This window comes from Phallusia mammillata, chromosome 7 (assembly GCF_965637545.1).
Source record: "Phallusia mammillata chromosome 7, kaPhaMamm4.hap1.1, whole genome shotgun sequence".
Taxonomy (NCBI): domain Eukaryota; kingdom Metazoa; phylum Chordata; class Ascidiacea; order Phlebobranchia; family Ascidiidae; genus Phallusia; species Phallusia mammillata.
Window position 1 is genome coordinate 23,391,953 of NC_137258.1, and position 20,792 is coordinate 23,412,744.

At 39.3% G+C, this 20,792-nt stretch overlaps 1 protein-coding gene across 1 annotated transcript in view; it reads left to right on the forward strand.

The window, feature by feature from the left end:
- Positions 1-15,660, forward strand: part of LOC145239586 (E3 ubiquitin-protein ligase HERC2-like) — a 68,591-nt gene extending 52,931 nt beyond the window's left edge. The window contains exons 69-93 of the mRNA XM_080102949.1: positions 88-198; positions 489-576; positions 941-1,167; positions 1,443-1,586; positions 1,813-1,901; positions 2,160-2,303; positions 2,907-3,043; positions 3,274-3,472; positions 3,923-4,030; positions 4,302-4,408; positions 4,875-5,052; positions 5,975-6,129; positions 6,481-6,591; positions 6,904-7,081; positions 7,559-7,820; positions 8,263-8,465; positions 8,787-8,928; positions 10,389-10,583; positions 10,964-11,085; positions 11,786-11,881; positions 12,236-12,315; positions 12,386-12,491; positions 13,302-13,514; positions 13,889-13,978; positions 15,098-15,660. Of these exons, the coding sequence (XP_079959075.1) occupies positions 88-198; positions 489-576; positions 941-1,167; positions 1,443-1,586; positions 1,813-1,901; positions 2,160-2,303; positions 2,907-3,043; positions 3,274-3,472; positions 3,923-4,030; positions 4,302-4,408; positions 4,875-5,052; positions 5,975-6,129; positions 6,481-6,591; positions 6,904-7,081; positions 7,559-7,820; positions 8,263-8,465; positions 8,787-8,928; positions 10,389-10,583; positions 10,964-11,085; positions 11,786-11,881; positions 12,236-12,315; positions 12,386-12,491; positions 13,302-13,514; positions 13,889-13,978; positions 15,098-15,373 (3,761 nt within the window). The 3' untranslated portion in view covers positions 15,374-15,660. The remainder of the gene's footprint in view (positions 1-87; positions 199-488; positions 577-940; positions 1,168-1,442; positions 1,587-1,812; positions 1,902-2,159; positions 2,304-2,906; positions 3,044-3,273; positions 3,473-3,922; positions 4,031-4,301; positions 4,409-4,874; positions 5,053-5,974; positions 6,130-6,480; positions 6,592-6,903; positions 7,082-7,558; positions 7,821-8,262; positions 8,466-8,786; positions 8,929-10,388; positions 10,584-10,963; positions 11,086-11,785; positions 11,882-12,235; positions 12,316-12,385; positions 12,492-13,301; positions 13,515-13,888; positions 13,979-15,097) is intronic.
- The last annotated feature ends 5,132 nt before the right edge of the window (positions 15,661-20,792 follow it).

Here is a 20,792-nt window from a genome sequence, read left to right on the forward strand (position 1 = left end):
GGCTGATCTCTCGGCACCAGCTGCACTGATGAGCCTATGTAGTTTGAAACATAGTGCCTTATCCGAATCACATATTTTGTTGTTCAGGAGCCGAGAGTATCCACATCGTGTTCGATTCATCGTCATCCACTGAACACAGGCATGACACGCTGACTATATTAGATGCTGCTGGATTCAAAATATATGCTGTACTTTCCGGTAAGTAATGTGTAAGCTTTAAACTCAATTGGTTGAGCGCAAGCCCCGAAACGACTCCTGTCGTGGGTTCGAATCCCACCGCCGGCTAGATGTTTCTATCCTGTGCCTTGCCCAATAAGAATGCTTGAGAGACTGGCTCGATGAAGTATAACGCCTTAAATTGGTCCGGCGTACTATAATTTAAACATAAGTTTGTCGTGATCGCTGGTACGTGATAGTATAAATGATTAATTTGGTACATTTGTTTGTCAGTGCGAATTTGCTCAATTTTTTTTGTTTGTTGTTGTCAGGAAGGGACGCTTCTGATTGGTCACAAGACCTTTCCCTTCCGACCAATGAGATTCGTTGGAAATTTAAGAGTGATGGATCAGTAAATGGGTAAGTTATACATAATGCCTTGTGCAGAAATGTTATAAAATACCTAAAGCGTATAAGGGTATATTAATTTGAAAGCTTTTAGAAATGCTTGTAACATTTTTGATTACAAAAACCATTTAATTTACAATGACGCGTAAATTCACTTTAAAAGAGCATTTTAACCGGAGGTGAATGTGGCATGATAATTTAAATATGAGGAAGAAAGTATTGTTGAGTACGCCAAATTGATCTGTTAAAAAATTAATGGTTAATTTTGTTGTAAAAAATTGCCAAGAAATGAACGATGCTTTTACGAACCTACATTTTGCTGCACATTTTGTTTGGAAATAACTGAAATTTTACATTTTATTCAAATTTCTTGCAGTTGGGGGTGGAAATTCACAGTGCACCCTGTAGCGCCCGTTGGTGGTCAGTTATCGCCCGCGGCCAGTGACAGCCACGTGATAAGGAGACCTTCCTTCCAGTTTGTCACTAAACTCTTCACGACCTTCCGCTCATTGAATATACCGGCATGTGATATTGTTTCTATGGTTCCCATGCTGACCAAATTGGTGACGGCGTTGTCGATGTGTTTACAGTTTAGCAACATCAGTAAGTTTGGCAAAATTATTTCAGAACTTTTTTTGTACTCATACAGAATTTACTTTTTTATTTTTTTGTTTTCAAGACTTACGAATGTACGAGGCTTAAGCAAGTGAATAGGTTCAATTTGATTTACAATAATAAATTTTAAACGCCATCCTAATTGATTTGCTAATGGGCTTAAATTTGAACTGTTCATTTATTATGCTAAAGCTAAACACTTCAAGATTCAAAAACAAAATTTTAATGTGTACAAATGTTTATTTTTGTTGTGTTTTTTTTAGGTTTGAAGCATAGGTTATGGATTTTACAACAGTTGCGTTGGCTTTTCAACCTGAAACCGACTTTGATGGGTTTTCAGCCAAGCAAAGTGAAGCAACAATCTACAACTGTTTCCAACATTGCTGATGAGTGTAATGATTTGGCAGGTAAATTAAATTTTTAATTGTATTTAAAAGCACCAGCTCAGTGAGTCCCGGAAAGGCATATGCCGTGGACTCGAATCCCATTGCAGGTTAAAATTTTCTAGCCTCCGCATGCCATATGGGAATGCTTGGGGGGCCGGCTTGACTCGTTATAACGCTTTTGATGGGCCTGGCATACTATGATAATAATTGGGGCTTTTCTTTTGTTTTAATACCTTTTTGTTTGCAGTTTTGCCGAAGATGTTGAAATCTCAATACGAATACGAGGAACAGTTTATTCGATCGAACAAACAACTTCTGCATAGTCCCTTTATGATGGTAAGTGGAAAACAATGTTTAAAATCGTTTACCCTTTTTTCACAGTAGTATTTTCGACCAATGTATTATTTAAAAACACCCAATATACCCCTAACAAAACATTACATTAATCGTCCACTCCAACATTTTCTATTGTGTTAAGTTGATATCCCAAGCGAATTATATGTGTTCCTAATTTTATAAACTACTATACCTTTGGTGCCTTTTTATATTTATGCAATGGACTTTTTTTACATTAAAATCTTTTTTATTTTTAAGGAAATCGCCGCTTTGTGTTGCGAAATGAAAATGGACAAAACCCACAAGAAGAAATTGTTTATGACTTTCAGCAAATACTGCCTGGCTTCAAGAACGGCAAAGGCTCTTCTCGGAAGAGGGAAGTTTCCTGCAAAATTTCTGAAGGTTTTTCTAACTTTCAACTTTTCACGAATTTTAAATACAATCGCATTTATTTAGCACAAATTTTCAACATTGCAAAACTACTGGTAAAAACGAAACATACTTTTTTGGAGGGTATATGCTTCTAGACTTTAAAACATAAATTAATTCTACAATACTGTCATAACCAACATGATACATGACTGAGACTGGCATGAATTTTGACGTAAAAAGTGCAGAAAAATCTCGATTAAAAAATTCCGGAATAAAGTCGCTTTCGGCTGCGTTTAGACCCCAATATCGTGCCCGCCTACAACTCTACGCCAAACATAATATAATAGTTTAAATACAAGCAATAAATGGCTCAGCGAAAAAACATTTTGCTTTGGATAAATGGAAGCATAATTGTTTTTGTAAAATGTATTTTAGTAGCTTTAATAAAAACCAAATTGCCTGCGATGTAAAATAAAACGTATTCATTTTATTTAACAGACGTTTCGACAAAAACAATTGTCATCATCAGTGAGAATATACTTTTTTTTTATTAACGCTGCTATTTAAGTCCGTGTCTTGTACATTTTTGTCTTATATAGATATATATTGTCTTATATAGATATATGTATATAGATTCTAAATGAGAAGATTGGAGATCTCGCTGGTGATGACAGTAGCGAAGAAGATGAGATGTACGACATCCATGGACATGAAGATAACCAAATGTTCACTCAACAACTGGATGAGATGTTGGTTACATGGTACAATAAGTAAGTTGTCGATATTCCTGCAGTAACATGTTGAAAATGACGTTAAATTAGTGGGTAATTATTAAGTAACTTGATAAACCAACAGACACATGAAGCCACTTCACAATTATGGCAATCAGTAATAACGTTTTTAGTATTTTCGAGACATCAAATATGTTTTCTAAAGTTTACTGCATTGCATATGGTTCAAAATTTTCAAGCCTTTTATTTTGCGTGTATTTCACCCACAGACGCCCAGACGACTGGATTTTATCCTGGCCAGGTAGTGGGACCATTTTCGGTTGGGGACACAACCATAGGGGTCAACTAGGAGGTCCAGATGGGGCTAAAATCAAGATCCCCGTTCCGTGCGCTTCCCTAGCAACGCTTCGACCCACCCAGTTGTGTGGAGGAGAACAAACCTTGTTTTCTGTCACTCCAGATGGCAAGGTTGGTTTGTGTGATGATTTTTTTAAGTCAGTAACTTGTTTGTATTTGGTCTTCGATTTCATTTGAAAAGTAATTTAAAAATATAACACTACACACGGAAAATAGCCTAATCTATAACCTAACTGACTGTGGAGAGAATTGTATGATTAAATAGAGTGAATACATTGCTGAAAATTTTGTGAGAATAGTGTACCTATGTAAAGATAATTCGTCATACAAAACTACATTCGATTGCATAAGTATCAACAAAAGCTGTTCACATTGCGTTGATGGTAACAATAGCAATTGTTCTGGCAAGCATTTATTTAATTGACATTTTATACATGCCTTGTAAAATGGTATTGCTTGAAAGACCGATTTGATTTCCTGTTGTGAAAATAGCCTTATAAAATAGCTTATATAGTTGATGTCCCTAAAACGTAAATCACCACCAGTTTTATTTTCACTCAGGTTTATGCAACCGGGTATGGTGCAGGTGGAAGGCTGGGTGTGGGTAACAGTGAATCACTCGCTGCCCCAACCCTCATTGAGTCCATACAACATATCAGAATTGTCAAGGTAAACGTCTTATGTGCAACAAAGTATTTTTCTCCAAAAGTAGCAAATTGCTGCTAGCAATTAATTGCTAAGCAATTATTCGATTTCACTAGAAAACCACACATTTCTTTTTTGTTTTTTTTTATGCTTTATTTTATAAAATGTAGATGAATTTTCCTTTCTTAATTTTTCGACCTGAAACAAGTTATTAAATAATTTCATTGTCTTTTGGAATGCATTCATTGTCTTCGATTGTCTCCATTGTCCAACAAAAATCACTTCATTGTTTCAGGTTGCATCAAACGCAGGAGGTAAACATACACTGGCCCTATCAGAAGATGGTGAGGTTTACAGCTGGGGAGAAGGCGTAGATGGAAAACTCGGACATGGAAACAGATCGTAAGAATCAAGTTTATAACCTAAAAGTGGTTGCAAATATTCCAGTGGTGGGATTCAAATTGTTTGTCAGTCGGTTCTATCACAAAAGTCATATTTTTCAGCCAGTTCTCTTCGATGGGATATAATTAGGCGCGACAAAGTATTGTTTAAAATCGTACGGTTGGTACCAGTTAGCCATATCAAGCGTAGTCGTTAAAAATCTGCACAATATTGTTTGGAAATGAAAAAATATCGAAATATATCGAAAGGTCAAAATTGCGACTAAAGAAAGTTCTGTTATGTCATATGTCTGTGACGTCATATATATGTGTGTGGCGTCATTACAGCCTTGGCAAATGAAAAATTTTAGGTCGTACATGAAAAATACAAAAGACGATTGCAGAAAAAAATGCTTTTCTTATCCTTAATCAACAATAAAACAAATTCGGACATTTACAGACAACTTCACCTGTGTTGTTTCAAACAGTTCAATCGACCATCCTCGTGTTATTGAGAGTTTACGCAGTGAACATGTGGTCGAAATAGCGGCTGGAGGTTCACATAGCGCTGCGATATCAGCAACTGGTCGCTTGTTCACGTGGGGAAAGGGAAGGTACGGAAGACTCGGGCACAAAGACAGTGAAGACCAACTCAAACCTAAGCTGGTAAGGAAAGCATTTGTTAGAAAATTCTATCACGCTATGTAGTGGTGTGGCTAGAAATATAATTCATACTACCATTTTGATTATGTATATCGTATTTCTAGCATTATATCTCGTATATTGAGCAATTTTATGCTATTAACCGGAATATGTACTTTCATTTGTCAGGCTTTACACTGTTCAATTAAACGGAACGTGATCATAACTATAATCGACTGTATATACTAAGCCACTTTTCCAGTCTGTTTTGTGCTTCTACTCTTCGTAATTTTACTCTGTAATTAAAGTTGTCTTTGAATTAACGCAAGTTGTTCCAACTGGAACATTTTTGTTCCGAAAAAATAAAGAACTTGAAGGAAATAATTTACTTAAAGTTGTGCTTGTGATTTGTAAATAGACACATAAGCTTTGGGAATTTTACCTGTGAAGTTGATAAAAGACCCGTTTTTAAATGAACTTTGTATGATTTTGTATCTGCTATCTAGTCCAGTGGTTCTCAACCTTTTAAGTTGGCCAGTAAACTTTCTAAACAAATTTTGCGGACCGGTGGACTTTCAAAATCAACCCAAAATGCAATTACGACAAAAATATGCAATTCAAAAGAAGTATGAAATTTTCAATATTGAGAAGTTTGCTGCTGGCTGTTTGATATCACATGAGTTAATCGCGGTTCTTTGAGATTAAAAAAAATTAAATTGAGATGTAAAATTGTAGTATATTTGGCGGACCGGCAGGAAAGTTGACGGGGACCGGCGGTTGAGAACCACTGATCTAGTCTATTGGGGAGGATTGAAAATGTTTTAAGCTGTGACGAATTCGTCGATAATGGGTTGGAACCACTGCATTAACGTGTAGACCAGACATCGAATTTTGTTTCTAGAACTTTCTGTGTTAACTTCTTTTCCTCGAAATCTTTTTACCACAGGTTGAAGCTTTACTGGAAAATACAGTGCTTGGTGTGGCTTGTGGTAGTGGGGACGCACAGACCCTGTGTATAACTGGGGGAACTGTCGCCCCTAATGTTGTCTGGTCGTGGGGCGATGGGGATTACGGAAAGCTAGGTCGCGGGGGCAGTGACGGGTAAGTCATTCACCCACTTAATCAATTTTGAATTCTTTTTTAATCTGGATATTCCAGTCATTGAAAGTGTTAACATTGTTTTTTACCTCACATAATTTACTGGCCATTTTAACTGATTTTATGTACATTTGGCGAACGACATTAGCTGTCAAACAATCTGTTTGGTCATTGTTGTGTTTTAGATCAACTATACTTAGATTGTTTACAATTTTTGTATGTTGCATAAACATTTTTAGCTATAACTTGTTTATTATTTTATTTGAATAGGACGAAATATATTTGAGAGTTAATATAAGTTTACACTAATTATGCAAGTATATTTGAACTTTGTTACAAAATATTTCATGTCAGATGCAAAGTTCCTTTTGTGATTGACACATTGATCGACAAGGACGTCGTCAAGGTCGCATGTGGAAGTCAATTCTCACTCGCACTCTCAAGAGCCGGAAGAGTCTACACGTGGTATGACATCATCCTTAGATAGTGACGTAATTACAACGTCATCTTTTGAAAAAAAAAAAATTTTTTACTTCTATTATCCAAAAAACGATTTTAGTACACGTGGTCAAATGACGTCACAAAATTAACTCTATGACGTCACAAAATTAACTTTATGACGTCACTAAAATTACGTCACGGATTAATTAAAAAAATTGTGAGTGAATGTTGTTTTGATGTTTCAAAGAGTTTTGTTCAAAACAACCATTTTCAAAAAAAGTTTCGTGATGCAATCAGGTGCTGACGTCATATTGATGATGTAACAATGTTGTTCAGGGGCAAGGGCGATTATTACAGACTGGGTCAGGGTTCGGACAAACACGTGCGAAGGCCGAAACTGGTCGAAGCTTTGAGGAACAACAAAGTGGTTGATGTGTCGGTGGGATCGCTACATTGCATCGCTTGTACGGAGGATGGCGATGTTTATACGTGGGGAGATAATGATGAAGGACAGGTGAGTGGAGAGGGTTGTTGGTTTGAAACAATGTTACTCAACCCTATTATGTATCGAACTATGTTTGCCCAAGCGTAATCATTTGCCGACAAATTGTAAAAAGTCATAAATAAAAAAATATTATGATAAGCTGGTCGCAGACTCACAAAGACGTTTTTCTGGACTTATTTTAGTTTGCGAACTCAGAATCAAGAAACAGTGGCCCAAAAAGTTAAGTTTGTTTTAAATTTTAACATTTTATTTTTTTACCTGTTACAAACAATAACAGATGTCCATGAGAAACTTGTTTGTATGAGTTAATATATTTCAGGACCATAGTTGATTGATAAAAAGTTCAGCTGATTATGTTGTATGTGTAGCAACAATAAGTAAAACTTCAATACATTACATTTAACTGAGGTCAGAATACTCATGTAGCATAAAATCCGATTTTAATACATTTGTCATTAGTACAACTTAAAAAAAATTCTATCACAGATCGGTGATGGGACGATCCAGGCCGCTCAGACACCTCGCCTCGTGGTGGCGCTACAGGGTCACCACATTTCACGCGTCGCATGTGGTTCAGCTCATACTGTGGCGTGGTCGTCACCTACTGAGGCAAGCGGGACGGATCGGAAAACCCGGAAAAAGACTGGTGCGAGACTACCTGAGTCCGTTCCGCTTGAGTACAACTCACTTCGCGCCATTCCGCTCCCGTTGCTAAGGAACAGACTAATGTTGCTAACACAGTTTTCAGGTCAGTTTTGCGAACAAAAAATTGTTATGAGTCTATTTTTGTCCCTTTGTATGTTTTTTGTAAATTAATATTTTTTGTAAGTTTCATGTATTTTGCAAAAAGACGGTAAATAACAAATCTGTCATTATCGCCTTTATTTAACCAGAAGAAAAGAGCAGTAGTAAATAAAGAAGAAATGTCCCAGAAAAATACAATGAAAACAAAACAGACATAAAACAACAATAACAAACCTTATGACATAATAACAATGTTACAAAGTTACGTAATAGTAGGTGGTATTCTAAAATTGGCTTAAGCAAAAAACTTTGCATGTGAACCAAGTATTTAACCCAAAATTCTATATGACTAAAGGGATGCAGTGGGATTTTTTTTCGAGCTATAGACGACTACTAAATTTTTTGGCTATAGATCCGGGCGAACATCGAGTGTTTATCTGTTTCAGATATATTCTGTCCGGTGATGCAGCTGTTTCCGCTTCACCGCCCATCGTCGCATGATGACGTCACAAACAATGATCTCTCATTGGACGGTTTGCGCGGGATCCTTGTGACGTCAGGCAAGGAGTGCGCGTTCAAGAAGATTGTCCAAGCTACGATGTTGAGAGATAAACAACACGGTCCAACCATCGAACTGAACAGAATTCAGGTGTTTGTTTCGTAGCAGTACAACAACAAAAAATGTTTTTGACCACAAATTACAGTTTCGTGGATATTTAAAAAAACTTTTTTGCGTCATCTTTTTGGTACTGATTTGTTACAGAATTCTGAATCATTTGTTACGTCACAAACACAATTGCCACGCCTCCAGTTGCCAGAGTTTTATGAGGTCATAATTCAGTTTTCAAATCATAATTCAGTTTTCAAATTCTTTGAGTTTTTTTTTAATGACGATGTATTTTTGAAGACGCTTGGATGACGTTAATTAATCGGTAATAGTAGTGATGTCATAACTCGTTATTGTGACCAGGTGAAGCGTCACAAAGCGCAGAGTGGATTGGCAGGTGTGGACGGTATGAAGTCAGTATTCGGTCAAGCTTTTATGAAGATGGACAGTCTGTTGCCTTCCAACGTATTGTTGCCACATCGCACATGGAAAGTCAAGTTCTTCGGTAAGTTGCATCGCAAACAAAACGAATCACCTGCCCGAAATTCCGGTTAATCGAATCACACGACCGAAATTCCGGTTAATCGAATCACACGACCGAAATTCCGGATAATCGAATCACCCCAAAATTCCGGTTAAAAGAATCACCCCGAAATTCCGGATAATCGAATCACCCGAAATTCCGGGTAATCGAATCACCCGCCCGAAATTCCGGTTAATCGAATCAACTGAAATTCCGGTTAATCGAATCACCCGCCCGAAATTCCTATTAATCGAATCTACCGCCCGAAATTCCGCTTAACAGAATCAACCGCCCGAAATTCCGGTTAATCGAATCACCCGCCCGAAATTCCGGTTAATCGAATCACCCGAAATTCCTGTTAATCGAATCTACCGCCCAAAATTCCGCTTAACAGAATCAACCGCCCGAAATTCCGGTTAATCGAATCACCCGAAATTCTGGTTAATCGAATCACCCGAAATTCTGGTTAATCGAATCTACCGCCCGAAATTCCGGTTAACAGAATCAACTGAAATTCCGGTTGGCGAATCACCCGAAATTCTGGTTAAACGAATCACCTGCCCGAAATTCCGTTTAATCGAATCACCCGCCCGAAATTCCGGTTAAACGAATCACCCGAAATTCTGGTTAATCGAATCAATTGAAATTTCGGTTAAACGAATCAATTGAAATTTCGGTTAAACGAATCACCCGAAATTCTGGTTAATCGAATCACCCGCCCGAAATTCCGCTTAACAGAATCAACCACCCGAAATTCCGGTTAATCGAATCACCCGCCCGAAATTCCGGTTAATCGAATCACCCGAAATTCCTGTTAATCGAATCTACCGCCCAAAATTCCGCTTAACAGAATCAACCGCCCGAAATTCCGGTTAATCGAATCTCCCGCCCGAAATTCCGGTTAATCGAATCACCCGAAATTCTGGTTAATCGAATCACCCGAAATTCTGGTTAATCGAATCTACCGCCCGAAATTCCGGTTAACAGAATCAACTGAAATTCCGGTTGGCGAATCACCCGAAATTCTGGTTAAACGAATCACCCGCCCGAAATTCCGTTTAATCGAATCACCCGCCCGAAATTCCGGTTAAACGAATCACCTGAAATTCTGGTTAATCGAATCAATTGAAATTTCGGTTAAACGAATCAATTGAAATTTCGGTTAATCGAATCACCCCGAAATTCTGGTTAATCGAATCACCCGAAATTCTGGTTAATCGAATCACCCGAAATTCTGGTTAATCGAATCAACTGAAATTCCGGTTAATCGAATCAATTGAAATTCCGGTTAAACGAATCACCCGTCCAAAATTCTTACTCGCATATATACAGAACATGTGTACAAACATGACGTCACCAGTCTGCTAGCACTACGTCATCAGTTTACTATTATGACGTCTTAAGAGTTTAAACATCTCAACAATTTCGTAACCCATTTTCAGGTGAATCTGTTGATGATTGCGGGGGCGGGTACAGTGAGTCGATCGCTGAAATGTGCGACGAACTACAAGACGGATCCGTTCCACTGCTCTCTGGCACTCCTAACGGAAGGGACGAATCCGGAGCCAACCGAGACTGTTTTATCCTCAACTCTAGGATGTCTTCGCCAACTCACATGAAAATGTTCAAGTTTTTGGGTGGGTTGACTTTTAATGGAGCTGTTGGTCAAAAAATTGTTGTAAGTAAACAACACTGATCGAGTAATACTTTATATCTGCGTGATTTAGTGGTTATCTACCGAAAGAGGAGTTTTCCACAAGTACAGTGTTCTCACTAAATTGTTTGATTCGTTTGAAAGTTATTCCAAAGCTGTTTAACTTTACAGTAAAAAGAATTCTAGAAAATCACTGTTTAGTTGAATTGCGAGTTTGTAGAAATAGAATAAAAGTGAAACGTAACTTTAAGGAGCCTGTTTCCTCATTAAAAGTGTTATTACCTAAACTTTTTAACTACCAACTCACATTTGTATTGTATCATCTCGTGTCTTGAGCATAACATTTTTTTCACACATACCCAGGCATGCTGATCGGAATCGCCATAAGAACTGGTAGTCCGCTAAGTTTGAACCTGGCTGAACCGGTGTGGAAACAACTGGCAGGAATGGAGCCTTGTCTGAAAGATATTTCAGAAGTTGACAAGGTAACATATTTTCCATGTCCATTTCCATGCGAAGTGATTCCGAATTTTAAATTCAAGTACCCTTTGATATAATTTGTAGGGATGGGCCAAAACTGCAAATGTTCTGTTTGGTGCATTGTGACGTCACAAACATTCCTAATTCCACGCTAGTTTTGTAACTTTCCTTGGTCCTCTATGTCGCCAACAGTGTCTTAAGCTGTACATGCCCCAGAAGTAAGCGTTTGACTACCAACGCTTTTAGAAAACAATAATTTTTGTTATTGGATACCCTTTCGAACATCAGTTTTGTATGTTAGCAGGGCATGAATACGCAAATCTAATGCTCTGCTCGGCCGAGCACCGAACATCAAAAACGGTGATGCTCGGTACCGATGACTCGGGTTCTGGCTCGGCTCGGTTTGAACTTTATTAAGACTTGTTTTGCGTTTGCCATGATGTGATAGTCCTAAAAATCTCTACTTATGAAACGAACTTGCCTGCGTTCTGATTACAATTTTAACCAACTAACACAAATCACTATGACACAAAATCTTGACACGGGAAACCACTCTAACATAACAAGTAAATTGTTAGGCGGGGTTTGAAAGGTTGCCGACCTCTGGCCTACGACTTTCCGTCTTTGAAGCGCGGCAAGAACTTGTTTATAAGTTTAACTCGGTGAACCTAATACGAAAAACTAAAACGTTTTGTGTTTTTTTAGCATTTCGTCCCAAAATCAATGTTCATTCGTGAATCCGACCCAGATGAACTTAATGCGATGCAACTCCCATTCACCACTGTATCTGCGTGTGGACAGGTGATCGACATATGTAGATTTTTATTCCCTGTTTGTGTGTAGTTCTGGTGAGATAATTTCTAACGACTGGGGAGTTTTAAACTCACCCCAAATCGATATTTTTTTCTTTACGTAATCACATCGCTTTATAAATATTGGATTTCGTGTTAAAATTAAACATTTTACAAAAAAATAACCAAATCAATTACTTTGGTTCCTTGAAAATAATGTTACGTAAATTACTTGAATATTTGACCAAATTCACCTTGTTGCTGTATTACGAAATTTCCCCATTTCACTTAACCCCCGATAAACGAATATTACCGCCCGTTCAACTCAGTTTAAAATGGTTGTAATTATGATTTAAACTTGCAGGAAATCCCACTAAGCGATGAACACACCTTCGTTACATCCGATACCCGGAACGAATATATCCGACTTTCAGTTAAATACAGGTGAGAAAAAGTTCCTAAAATTCCAATATTGTTCAGTTCTTCAAATTGTAAAACATTTCTTATTTTACAGACTGCACGAGTTTGACCGCATGGTGTCAGCAGTGAGAGAAGGAATGGCTTCCGTGATTCCCCTCGCCATGCTGTCGCTGTTTACAGCTCAAGAACTTGAAACCACGGTGAGTGGAATTTATGTGATATATATAACACAGCGGCATTACTTAGTGCAGTGGTTCCCAACCTGGGGTTCGCGGACCCCCAAGGGGTCTGTGAGATGGTTTCAGGGGGTCCGTGAAGGCAAACATTTGTAGTAGCATTTACAACAGTACAATATTTTTAAGTTACCAAACCGTTTTTACAATCCTGTATATAATGCAAACTGTTTATCAAACCCTTGGGTCAGGAAAGCTTGTGATTGTTACCTCCATTGTGACATCACAACACACATTAACAATAGAATTATTTGTGCCTTGTTTTAATTATTGTACACGAGAAAATTTATCTCTTTTAGTGCATTGACTGCTACAGTACAGAACTTTGTTGAGATTAAAGGACTGTGAAGGTTGATTAAAATTCTGCCCCCCAAAAAACGAAAGTATAATAAGGTTTATAATGCAGGAAACGAAAAAAGGCTAAATTACGTTGGGGGTCCGCGGACCGATAAAATTTATAAAAGGGGTCCGTGACTACAAAAAGGTTGGGAACCACTGACTTAGTGATTTAGCTTGTACTTAAAAATGTATAAGGTTGCTAAACTCTGGTAGTAAAACGCCAAGCCCTGAGGTCACTGGTTCAAATCTCACTACAACTGTCGGAGATTTGAAACAGCAACTGGTGACACCAACTTATTTTACGTCACGCCAAGCAATTTATAGATTAATGTAACGAGTACTTTTTAATGTAAAAAATTATACATGGTACCCTTTCAATCTTTCTCATAAAATTTGAATTTTCTAAAACCTGCAAATTAATTTCAAAAAATTTCAAAGGTGTGTGGAAGCCCAGACGTTCCGCTTCACTTGCTTAAAGCGGTGTGCTCACATAAGGGGATCTCCCCGAACGACGACCTCGCCAAGTGGTTCTGGGAAGTCATGGAATCTTTCAGTAACGAGGAGCGATCCCTCTTCCTTCGCTTCGTGTGGGGAAGAACCCGACTTCCGAGATCCATAGCTGACTTCCGGGGCAAGGATTTCGTCATACAGGTCAGAGTTCATCGCATCCGTGCAGTTTCATTTAGCTAAATTCCGATTGGTGGCGCAGAGACCTGAAAAATTAATTTAAGAGCTAAAGAGTGGCAGGGTATGACAGTTTTAAAACAAATTTACAATAGGAACTAAGGTTTAAAGAAAAGGGTTAGTGATCTAGGCAATCTTTTTACTAGTTAGTTTTGCTTCTGTTGGGCGTAATTGAACATAATTCAAGCCACATACGTCAACATACGCACCCACCTGGAACAAAACTTTGCGGAAAACATATTTTTTACGGCAGTTTTTGCCAACTGGAAAGGTGTGATTGGTTTCTATTACTTCGTCCTGTCTTCTGGTTTAACTAATTTATTTATTTCGTACCTGTACAGGTTCCTGATAAGTACGATCCTCCTGACCATTACCTTCCGGAATCTTATACTTGCTTTTTCATGCTCAAACTTCCCAGATACAGTTGTAAGGTAAGACGTGATACTATATTACAGTGTAATGTGTAATGTTGATTTCCGACCTCATGCAAACCTACACGGTGCATAATATTTAACATACCAACATACAAAATTGAAATTATGACACAAATGTGGCCTAGTGTGAAGTCAGGTCCAATGTAAGCCCGTTTTATTTCGATTTATGCCCGCAACCGGTCCGACGTACAGTTGTGGTGTGCAATGGTGATAGAGCAGTGGTTCTTAACCTGGGTTCGATCGAATCCCAGGGGTTCGGCAACGCTGAGTCAGGGGTTCGACGAAGGTCTTTTTAAGTATAAACTCGACAAACGTTTTAATTAAACTATATGGGTACTCGCTTTTGTCAAACTTTAGAGTCTATAGTCGCTAAACACAGCAATTTTTATTTGCTACATGGCAAAACATCGGAAGGTTGTAACTAGGTTATATTTGACTTAACAAATAACACTGTGCACATTGTTCGTAAGCAGCAAAACAACGAATCTTTGTTGGCAGCAAAAACGTATCGCCAAAAGCACAACATGAGTTAAAAACCTGGGATGTAACTTGTTGGGGTTCCATCAAAGACTGAAGAATATCACAGGGGTTCGTTCGTGATAAAAAGGTTAAGAACCACTGTGTTAGAGCCAGTGGTGAAATTCAAATTTTTTGTCAGCCGGTTCTATCACCAAAGTCATATTTTTCAGCTGGTTCTGTTACAAAAAAGTTCATTGGCAGTAACCAGTAATGCTAACCGGTTCGCTAATCTCATAAAATTTCGTGAGACGGTTCTATAGAACCGGTGCGAACCGTCTGAATCCCGAAAGACTCTAGTGGTGCTGGTGCTTAACCTCTTTGGTGTAATTTTTCTCTAAGGTCAATCACCAATTTTGACAAATCAGATTTATGACTTACAAAATTCGAGTAAAACTTAAAACAACAACGTAGGTTACGATTTCGCCCTGCATGTACATATTTTCCACTGGTGATGCCAAATTGCATAATCCGCATATTTCCCACCAGACCATCGTAAATCACCTTGTGCTTAGGCATCGCATACCATACTTAGAATACTTTGCAAAAATTCTGCACCATTCCTTATACATAACACACTCGACGCTCTCATTTCCTCAGCACGTGCTAGAGGAGAAACTCAAATACGCCGTCCACTTCTGCAAGTCAATCGACACTGACGATTACGCGCGCGTCGACCTGCGCGATGACGACATAGCTGATGACGTAGACAGTAGTGTGACGTCACTATCGTCGCGCGCCGCTGAAATCGCGCGTCGGCGCCGCGGTTACATTGTTATGAGCAGCGATTCAGAAACTGAAACCGAACGACGCGATTTCCTTGGGGAGGAAACGAGCAACAGCGACATCGAGCGGGACTGGGTGATGCTGCGTTGAGACTAAATGACGAAATGTGACGTCACTGTGGAGCAAATTAGTTTAGTGTTTTTTTTTTCAACAAAATTCGAATGTGAACTTTCTTGTTTTCTGTGTTCATGAAATTTACCTGCAGCAATTTTTTCTTTTTTTGCTATTTATTACTTTGTTCATCTTACAAAGCAACATTCAAAACGTTTACAAAAGTGTTAGTCAAATTTAATGTCACAATTTTAGTCAATGTGGTAAGCGTTGTGTGTTTGTTTGCATGGTGATGTTCGAATCAAAATAAATTTAACCATTACATACTTCCACAAAAAACGAATATTCAATAACTGTTCGGAATTATAAAAAAGAAGCGACCCTTTAATGGGCACACTTATGAAATCGAAGGCTATACCCTTAGGGTTTTTTCAAAAATCGGGTCAAAATTTTCGATTTTGAAAACCGGTTTGGAGGTTCGGTAGGAGGCAGAAACCGGTCATAACCGGTTTGAAACTGGAATATTCCCGCGAAAACCCACCGAAAACCGGATTTTTCTTCGATTTTTTGACCCCCAAAAATCGAAAAAACGGAAAGGCTATAGCCTTAGGGTTTTTTCAAAAATCGGGTCAAAATTTTCGATTTTGAAAACCGGTTTAAACCGGTTTGGAGGTTCGGTAGGAGGCAGAAACCGGTCATAACCGGTTTGAAACTGGAATATTCCCGCGAAAACCCACCGAAAACCGGATTTTTCTTCGATTTTTTGACCCCCAAAAATCGAAAAAACGGAAAGGCTATAGCCTTAGGGTTTTTTCAAAAATCGGGTCAAAATTTTCGATTTTGAAAACCGGTTCAAACCGGTTTGGAGGTTCGGTAGGAGGCAGAAACCGGTCATAACCGGTTTGAAACTGGAATATTCCCGCGAAAACCCACCGAAAACCGGATTTTTCTTCGATTTTTTGACCCCCAAAAATCGAAAAAACGGAAAGGCTATAGCCTTAGGGTTTTTTCAAAAATCGGGTCAAAATTTTCGATTTTGAAAACCGGTTCAAACCGGTTTGGAGGTTCGGGAGGAGGCAGAAACCGGTCATAACCGGTTTGAAACTGGAATATTCCCGCGAAAACCCACCGAAAACCGGATTTTTCTTCGATTTTTTGACCCCCAAAAATCGAAAAAACGGAAAGGCTATAGCCTTAGGGTTTTTTCAAAAATCGGGTCAAAATTTTCGATTTTGAAAACCGGTCAAAACCGGTTTGGAGGTTCGGGAGGAGGCAGAAACCGGTCATAACCGGTTTGAAACTGGAATATTCCCGCGAAAACCCACCGAAAACCGGATTTTTCTTCGATTTTTTGACCCCCAAAAATCGACAAAACGGAAAGGCTATAGCCTTAGGGTTTTTTCAAAAATCGGGTCAAAATTTTCGATTTTGAAAACCGGTTTAAACCGGTTTGGAGGTTCGGGAGGAGGCAGAAACCGGTCATAACCGGTTTGAAACTGGAATATTCCCGCGAAAACCCACCGAAAACCGGATTTTTCTTCGATTTTTTGACCCCCAAAAATCGAAAAAACGGAAAGGCTATAGCCTTAGGTTTTTTTTTCAAAAATCGGGTCAAAATTTTCGATTTTGAAAACCGGTTTGGAGGTTCGGTAGGAGGCAGAAACCGGTCATAACCGGTTTGAAACTGGAATATTCCCGCGAAAACCCACCGAAAACCGGATTTTTCTTCGATTTTTTGACCCCCAAAAATCGAAAAAACGGAAAGGCTATAGCCTTAGGGTTTTTTCAAAAATCGGGTCAAAATTTTCGATTTTCAAAACCGGTTTAAACCGGTCTGGAGGTTCGGGAGGAGGCAGAAACCGGTCATAACCGGGTTGAAACTGGAATAGTCCCGCGAAAACCCACCGAAAACCGGATTTTTCTCCGATTTTTTGACCCCCAAAAATCGAAAAAACGGAAAGGCTATAGCCTTAGGTTTTTTTCAAAAATCGGGTCAAAATTTTCGATTTTGAAAACCGGTTTAAACCGGTTTGGAGGTTCGGTAGGAGGCAGAAACCGGTCATAACCGGTTTGAAACTGGAATATTCCCGCGAAAACCCACCGAAAACCGGATTTTTCTCCGATTTTTTGATCCCCAAATATCGAAAAAACGGAAAGGCTATAGCCTTAGGGTTTTTTCAAACATCGGGTCAAAATTTTCGATTTTGAAAACCGGTCAAAACCGGTTTGGAGGTTCGGGAGGAGGCAGAAACCGGTCATAACCGGTTTGAAACTGGAATATTCCCGCGAAAACCCACCGAAAACCGGATTTTTCTTCGATTTTTTGACCCGCCAAATATCGAAAAAACGGAAAGGCTGTAGCCTTAGGTTTTTTTCAAAAATCGGGTCAAAATTTTCGATTTTGAAAACCGGTTCAAACCGGTTTGGAGGTTCGGTAGGAGGCAGAAACCGGTCATAACCGGTTTGAAACTGGAATATTCCCGCGAAAACCCACCGAAAACCGGATTTTTCTTCGATTTTTTGACCCCCCAAACATCGAAAAAACGGAAAGGCTATAGCCTTAGGGTTTTTTCAAAAATCGGGTCAAAATTTTCGATTTTGAAAACCGGTTTAAACCGGTTTGGAGGTTCGGTAGGAGGCAGAAACCGGTCATAACCGGTTTGAAACTGGAATATTCCCGCGAAAACCCACCGAAAACCGGATTTTTCTTCGATTTTTTGACCCCCAAAAATCGAAAAAACGGAAAGGCTATAGCCTTAGGGTTTTTTCAAAAATCGGGTCAAAATTTTCGATTTTGAAAACCGGTTTAAACCGGTTTGGAGGTTCGGTAGGAGGCAGAAACCGGTCATAACCGGTTTGAAACTGGAATATTCCCGCGAAAACCCACCGAAAACCGGATTTTTCTTCGATTTTTTGACCCCCCAAAAATCGAAAAAACGGAAAGGCCTTAGGGTTTTTTCAAAAATCGGGTCAAAATTTTCGATTTTGAAAACCGGTCAAAACCGGTTTGGAGGTTCGGGAGGAGGCAGAAACCGGTCATAACCGGTTTGAAACTGGAATATTCCCGCGAAAACCCACCGAAAAACGGATTTTTCTTCGATTTTTTGACCCCCAAAAATCGAAAAAACGGAAAGGCCTTAAGGTTTTTTCAAAAATCGGGTCAAAATTTTCGATTTTGAAAACCGGTTTAAACCGGTTTGGAGGTTCGGGAGGAGGCAGAAACCGGTCATAACCGGTTTGAAACTGGAATATTCCCGCGAAAACCCACCGAAAACCGGATTTTTCTTCGATTTTTTGACCCCCAAAAATCGAAAAAACGGAAAGGCTATAGCCTTAGGGTTTTTTCAAAAATCGGGTCAAAATTTTCGATTTTGAAAACCGGTTTAAACCGGTTTGGAGGTTCGGTAGGAGGCAGAAACCGGTCATAACCGGTTTGAAACTGGAATATTCCCGCGAAAACCCACCGAAAACCGGATTTTTCTTCGATTTTTTGACCCCCAAAAATCGAAAAAACGGAAAGGCTATAGCCTTAGGGTTTTTTCAAAAATCGGGTCAAAATTTTCGATTTTGAAAACCGGTTTAAACCGGTTTGGAGGTTCGGTAGGAGGCAGAAACCGGTCATAACCGGTTTGAAACTGGAATATTCCCGCGAAAACCCACCGAAAACCGGATTTTTCTTCGATTTTTTGACCCCCCAAAAATCGAAAAAACGGAAAGGCCTTAGGGTTTTTTCAAAAATCGGGTGAAAATTTTCGATTTTGAAAACCGGTCAAAACCGGTTTGGAGGTTCGGGAGGAGGCAGAAACCGGTCATAACCGGTTTGAAACTGGAATATTCCCGCGAAAACCCACCGAAAACCGGATTTTTCTTCGATTTTTTGACCCCCAAAAATCGAAAAAACGGAAAGGCTATAGCCTTAGGGTTTTTTCAAAAATCGGGTCAAAATTTTCGATTTTGAAAACCGGTTTAAACCGGTTTGGAGGTTCGGGAGGAGGCAGAAACCGGTCATAACCGGTTTGAAACTGGAATATTCCCGCGAAAACCCACCGAAAACCGGATTTTTCTTCGATTTTTTGACCCCCAAAAATCGAAAAAACGGAAAGGCTATAGCCTTAGGGTTTTTTCAAAAATCGGGTCAAAATTTTCGATTTTGAAAACCGGTTTAAACCGGTTTGGAGGTTCGGTAGGAGGCAGAAACCGGTCATAACCGGTTTGAAACTGGAATATTCCCGCGAAAACCCACCGAAAACCGGAATTTTCTTCGATTTTTTGACCCCCCAAAAATCGAAAAAACGGAAAGGCCTTAGGGTTTTTTCAAAAATCGGGTCAAAATTTTCGATTTTGAAAACCGGTCAAAACCGGTTTGGAGGTTCGGGAGGAGGCAGAAACCGGTCATAACCGGTTTGAAACTGGAATATTCCCGCGAAAACCCACCGAAAACCGGATTTTTCTTCGATTTTTTAACCCCCAAAAATCGAAAAAACGGAAAGGCTATAGCCTTAGGGTTTTTTCAAAAATCGGGTCAAAATTTTCGATTTTGAAAACCGGTTTAAACCGGTTTGGAGGTTCGGGAGGAGGCAGAAACCGGTCATAACCGGTTTGAAACTGGAATATTCCCGCGAAAACCCACCGAAAACCGGATTTTTCTTCGATTTTTTGACCCCCAAAAATCGAAAAAACGGAAAGGCTATAGCCTTAGGGTTTTTTCAAAAATCGGGTCAAAATTTTCGATTTTGAAAACCGGTTTAAACCGGTTTGGAGGTTCGGTAGGAGGCAGAAACCGGTCATAACCGGTTTGAAACTGGAATATTCCCGCGAAAACCCACCGAAAACCGGATTTTTCTTCGATTTTTTGACCCCCAAAAATCGAAAAAACGAAAAGGCTATAGCCTTAGGGTTTTTTCAAAAATCGGGTCAAAATTTTCGATTTTGAAAACCGGTTCAAACCGGTTTGGAGGTTCGGGAGGAGGCAGAAACCGGTCATAACCGGTTTGAAACTGGAATATTCCCGCGAAAACCCACCGAAAACCGGATTTTTCTTCGATTTTTTGACCCCCCAAAAATCGAAAAAACGGAAAGGCCTTAGGGTTTTTTCAAAAATCGGGTCAAAATTTTCGATTTTGAAAACCGGTCAAAACCGGTTTGGAGGTTCGGGAGGAGGCAGAAACCGGTCATAACCGGTTTGAAACTGGAATATTCCCGCGAAAACCCACCGAAAACCGGATTTTTCTTCGATTTTTTGACCCCCAAAAATCGAAAAAACGGAAAGGCTATAGCCTTAGGGTTTTTTCAAAAATCGGGTCAAAATTTTCGATTTTGAAAACCGGTTTAAACCGGTTTGGAGGTTCGGGAGGAGGCAGAAACCGGTCATAACCGGTTTGAAACTGGAATATTCCCGCGAAAACCCACCGAAAACCGGATTTTTCTTCGATTTTTTGACCCCCAAAAATCGAAAAAA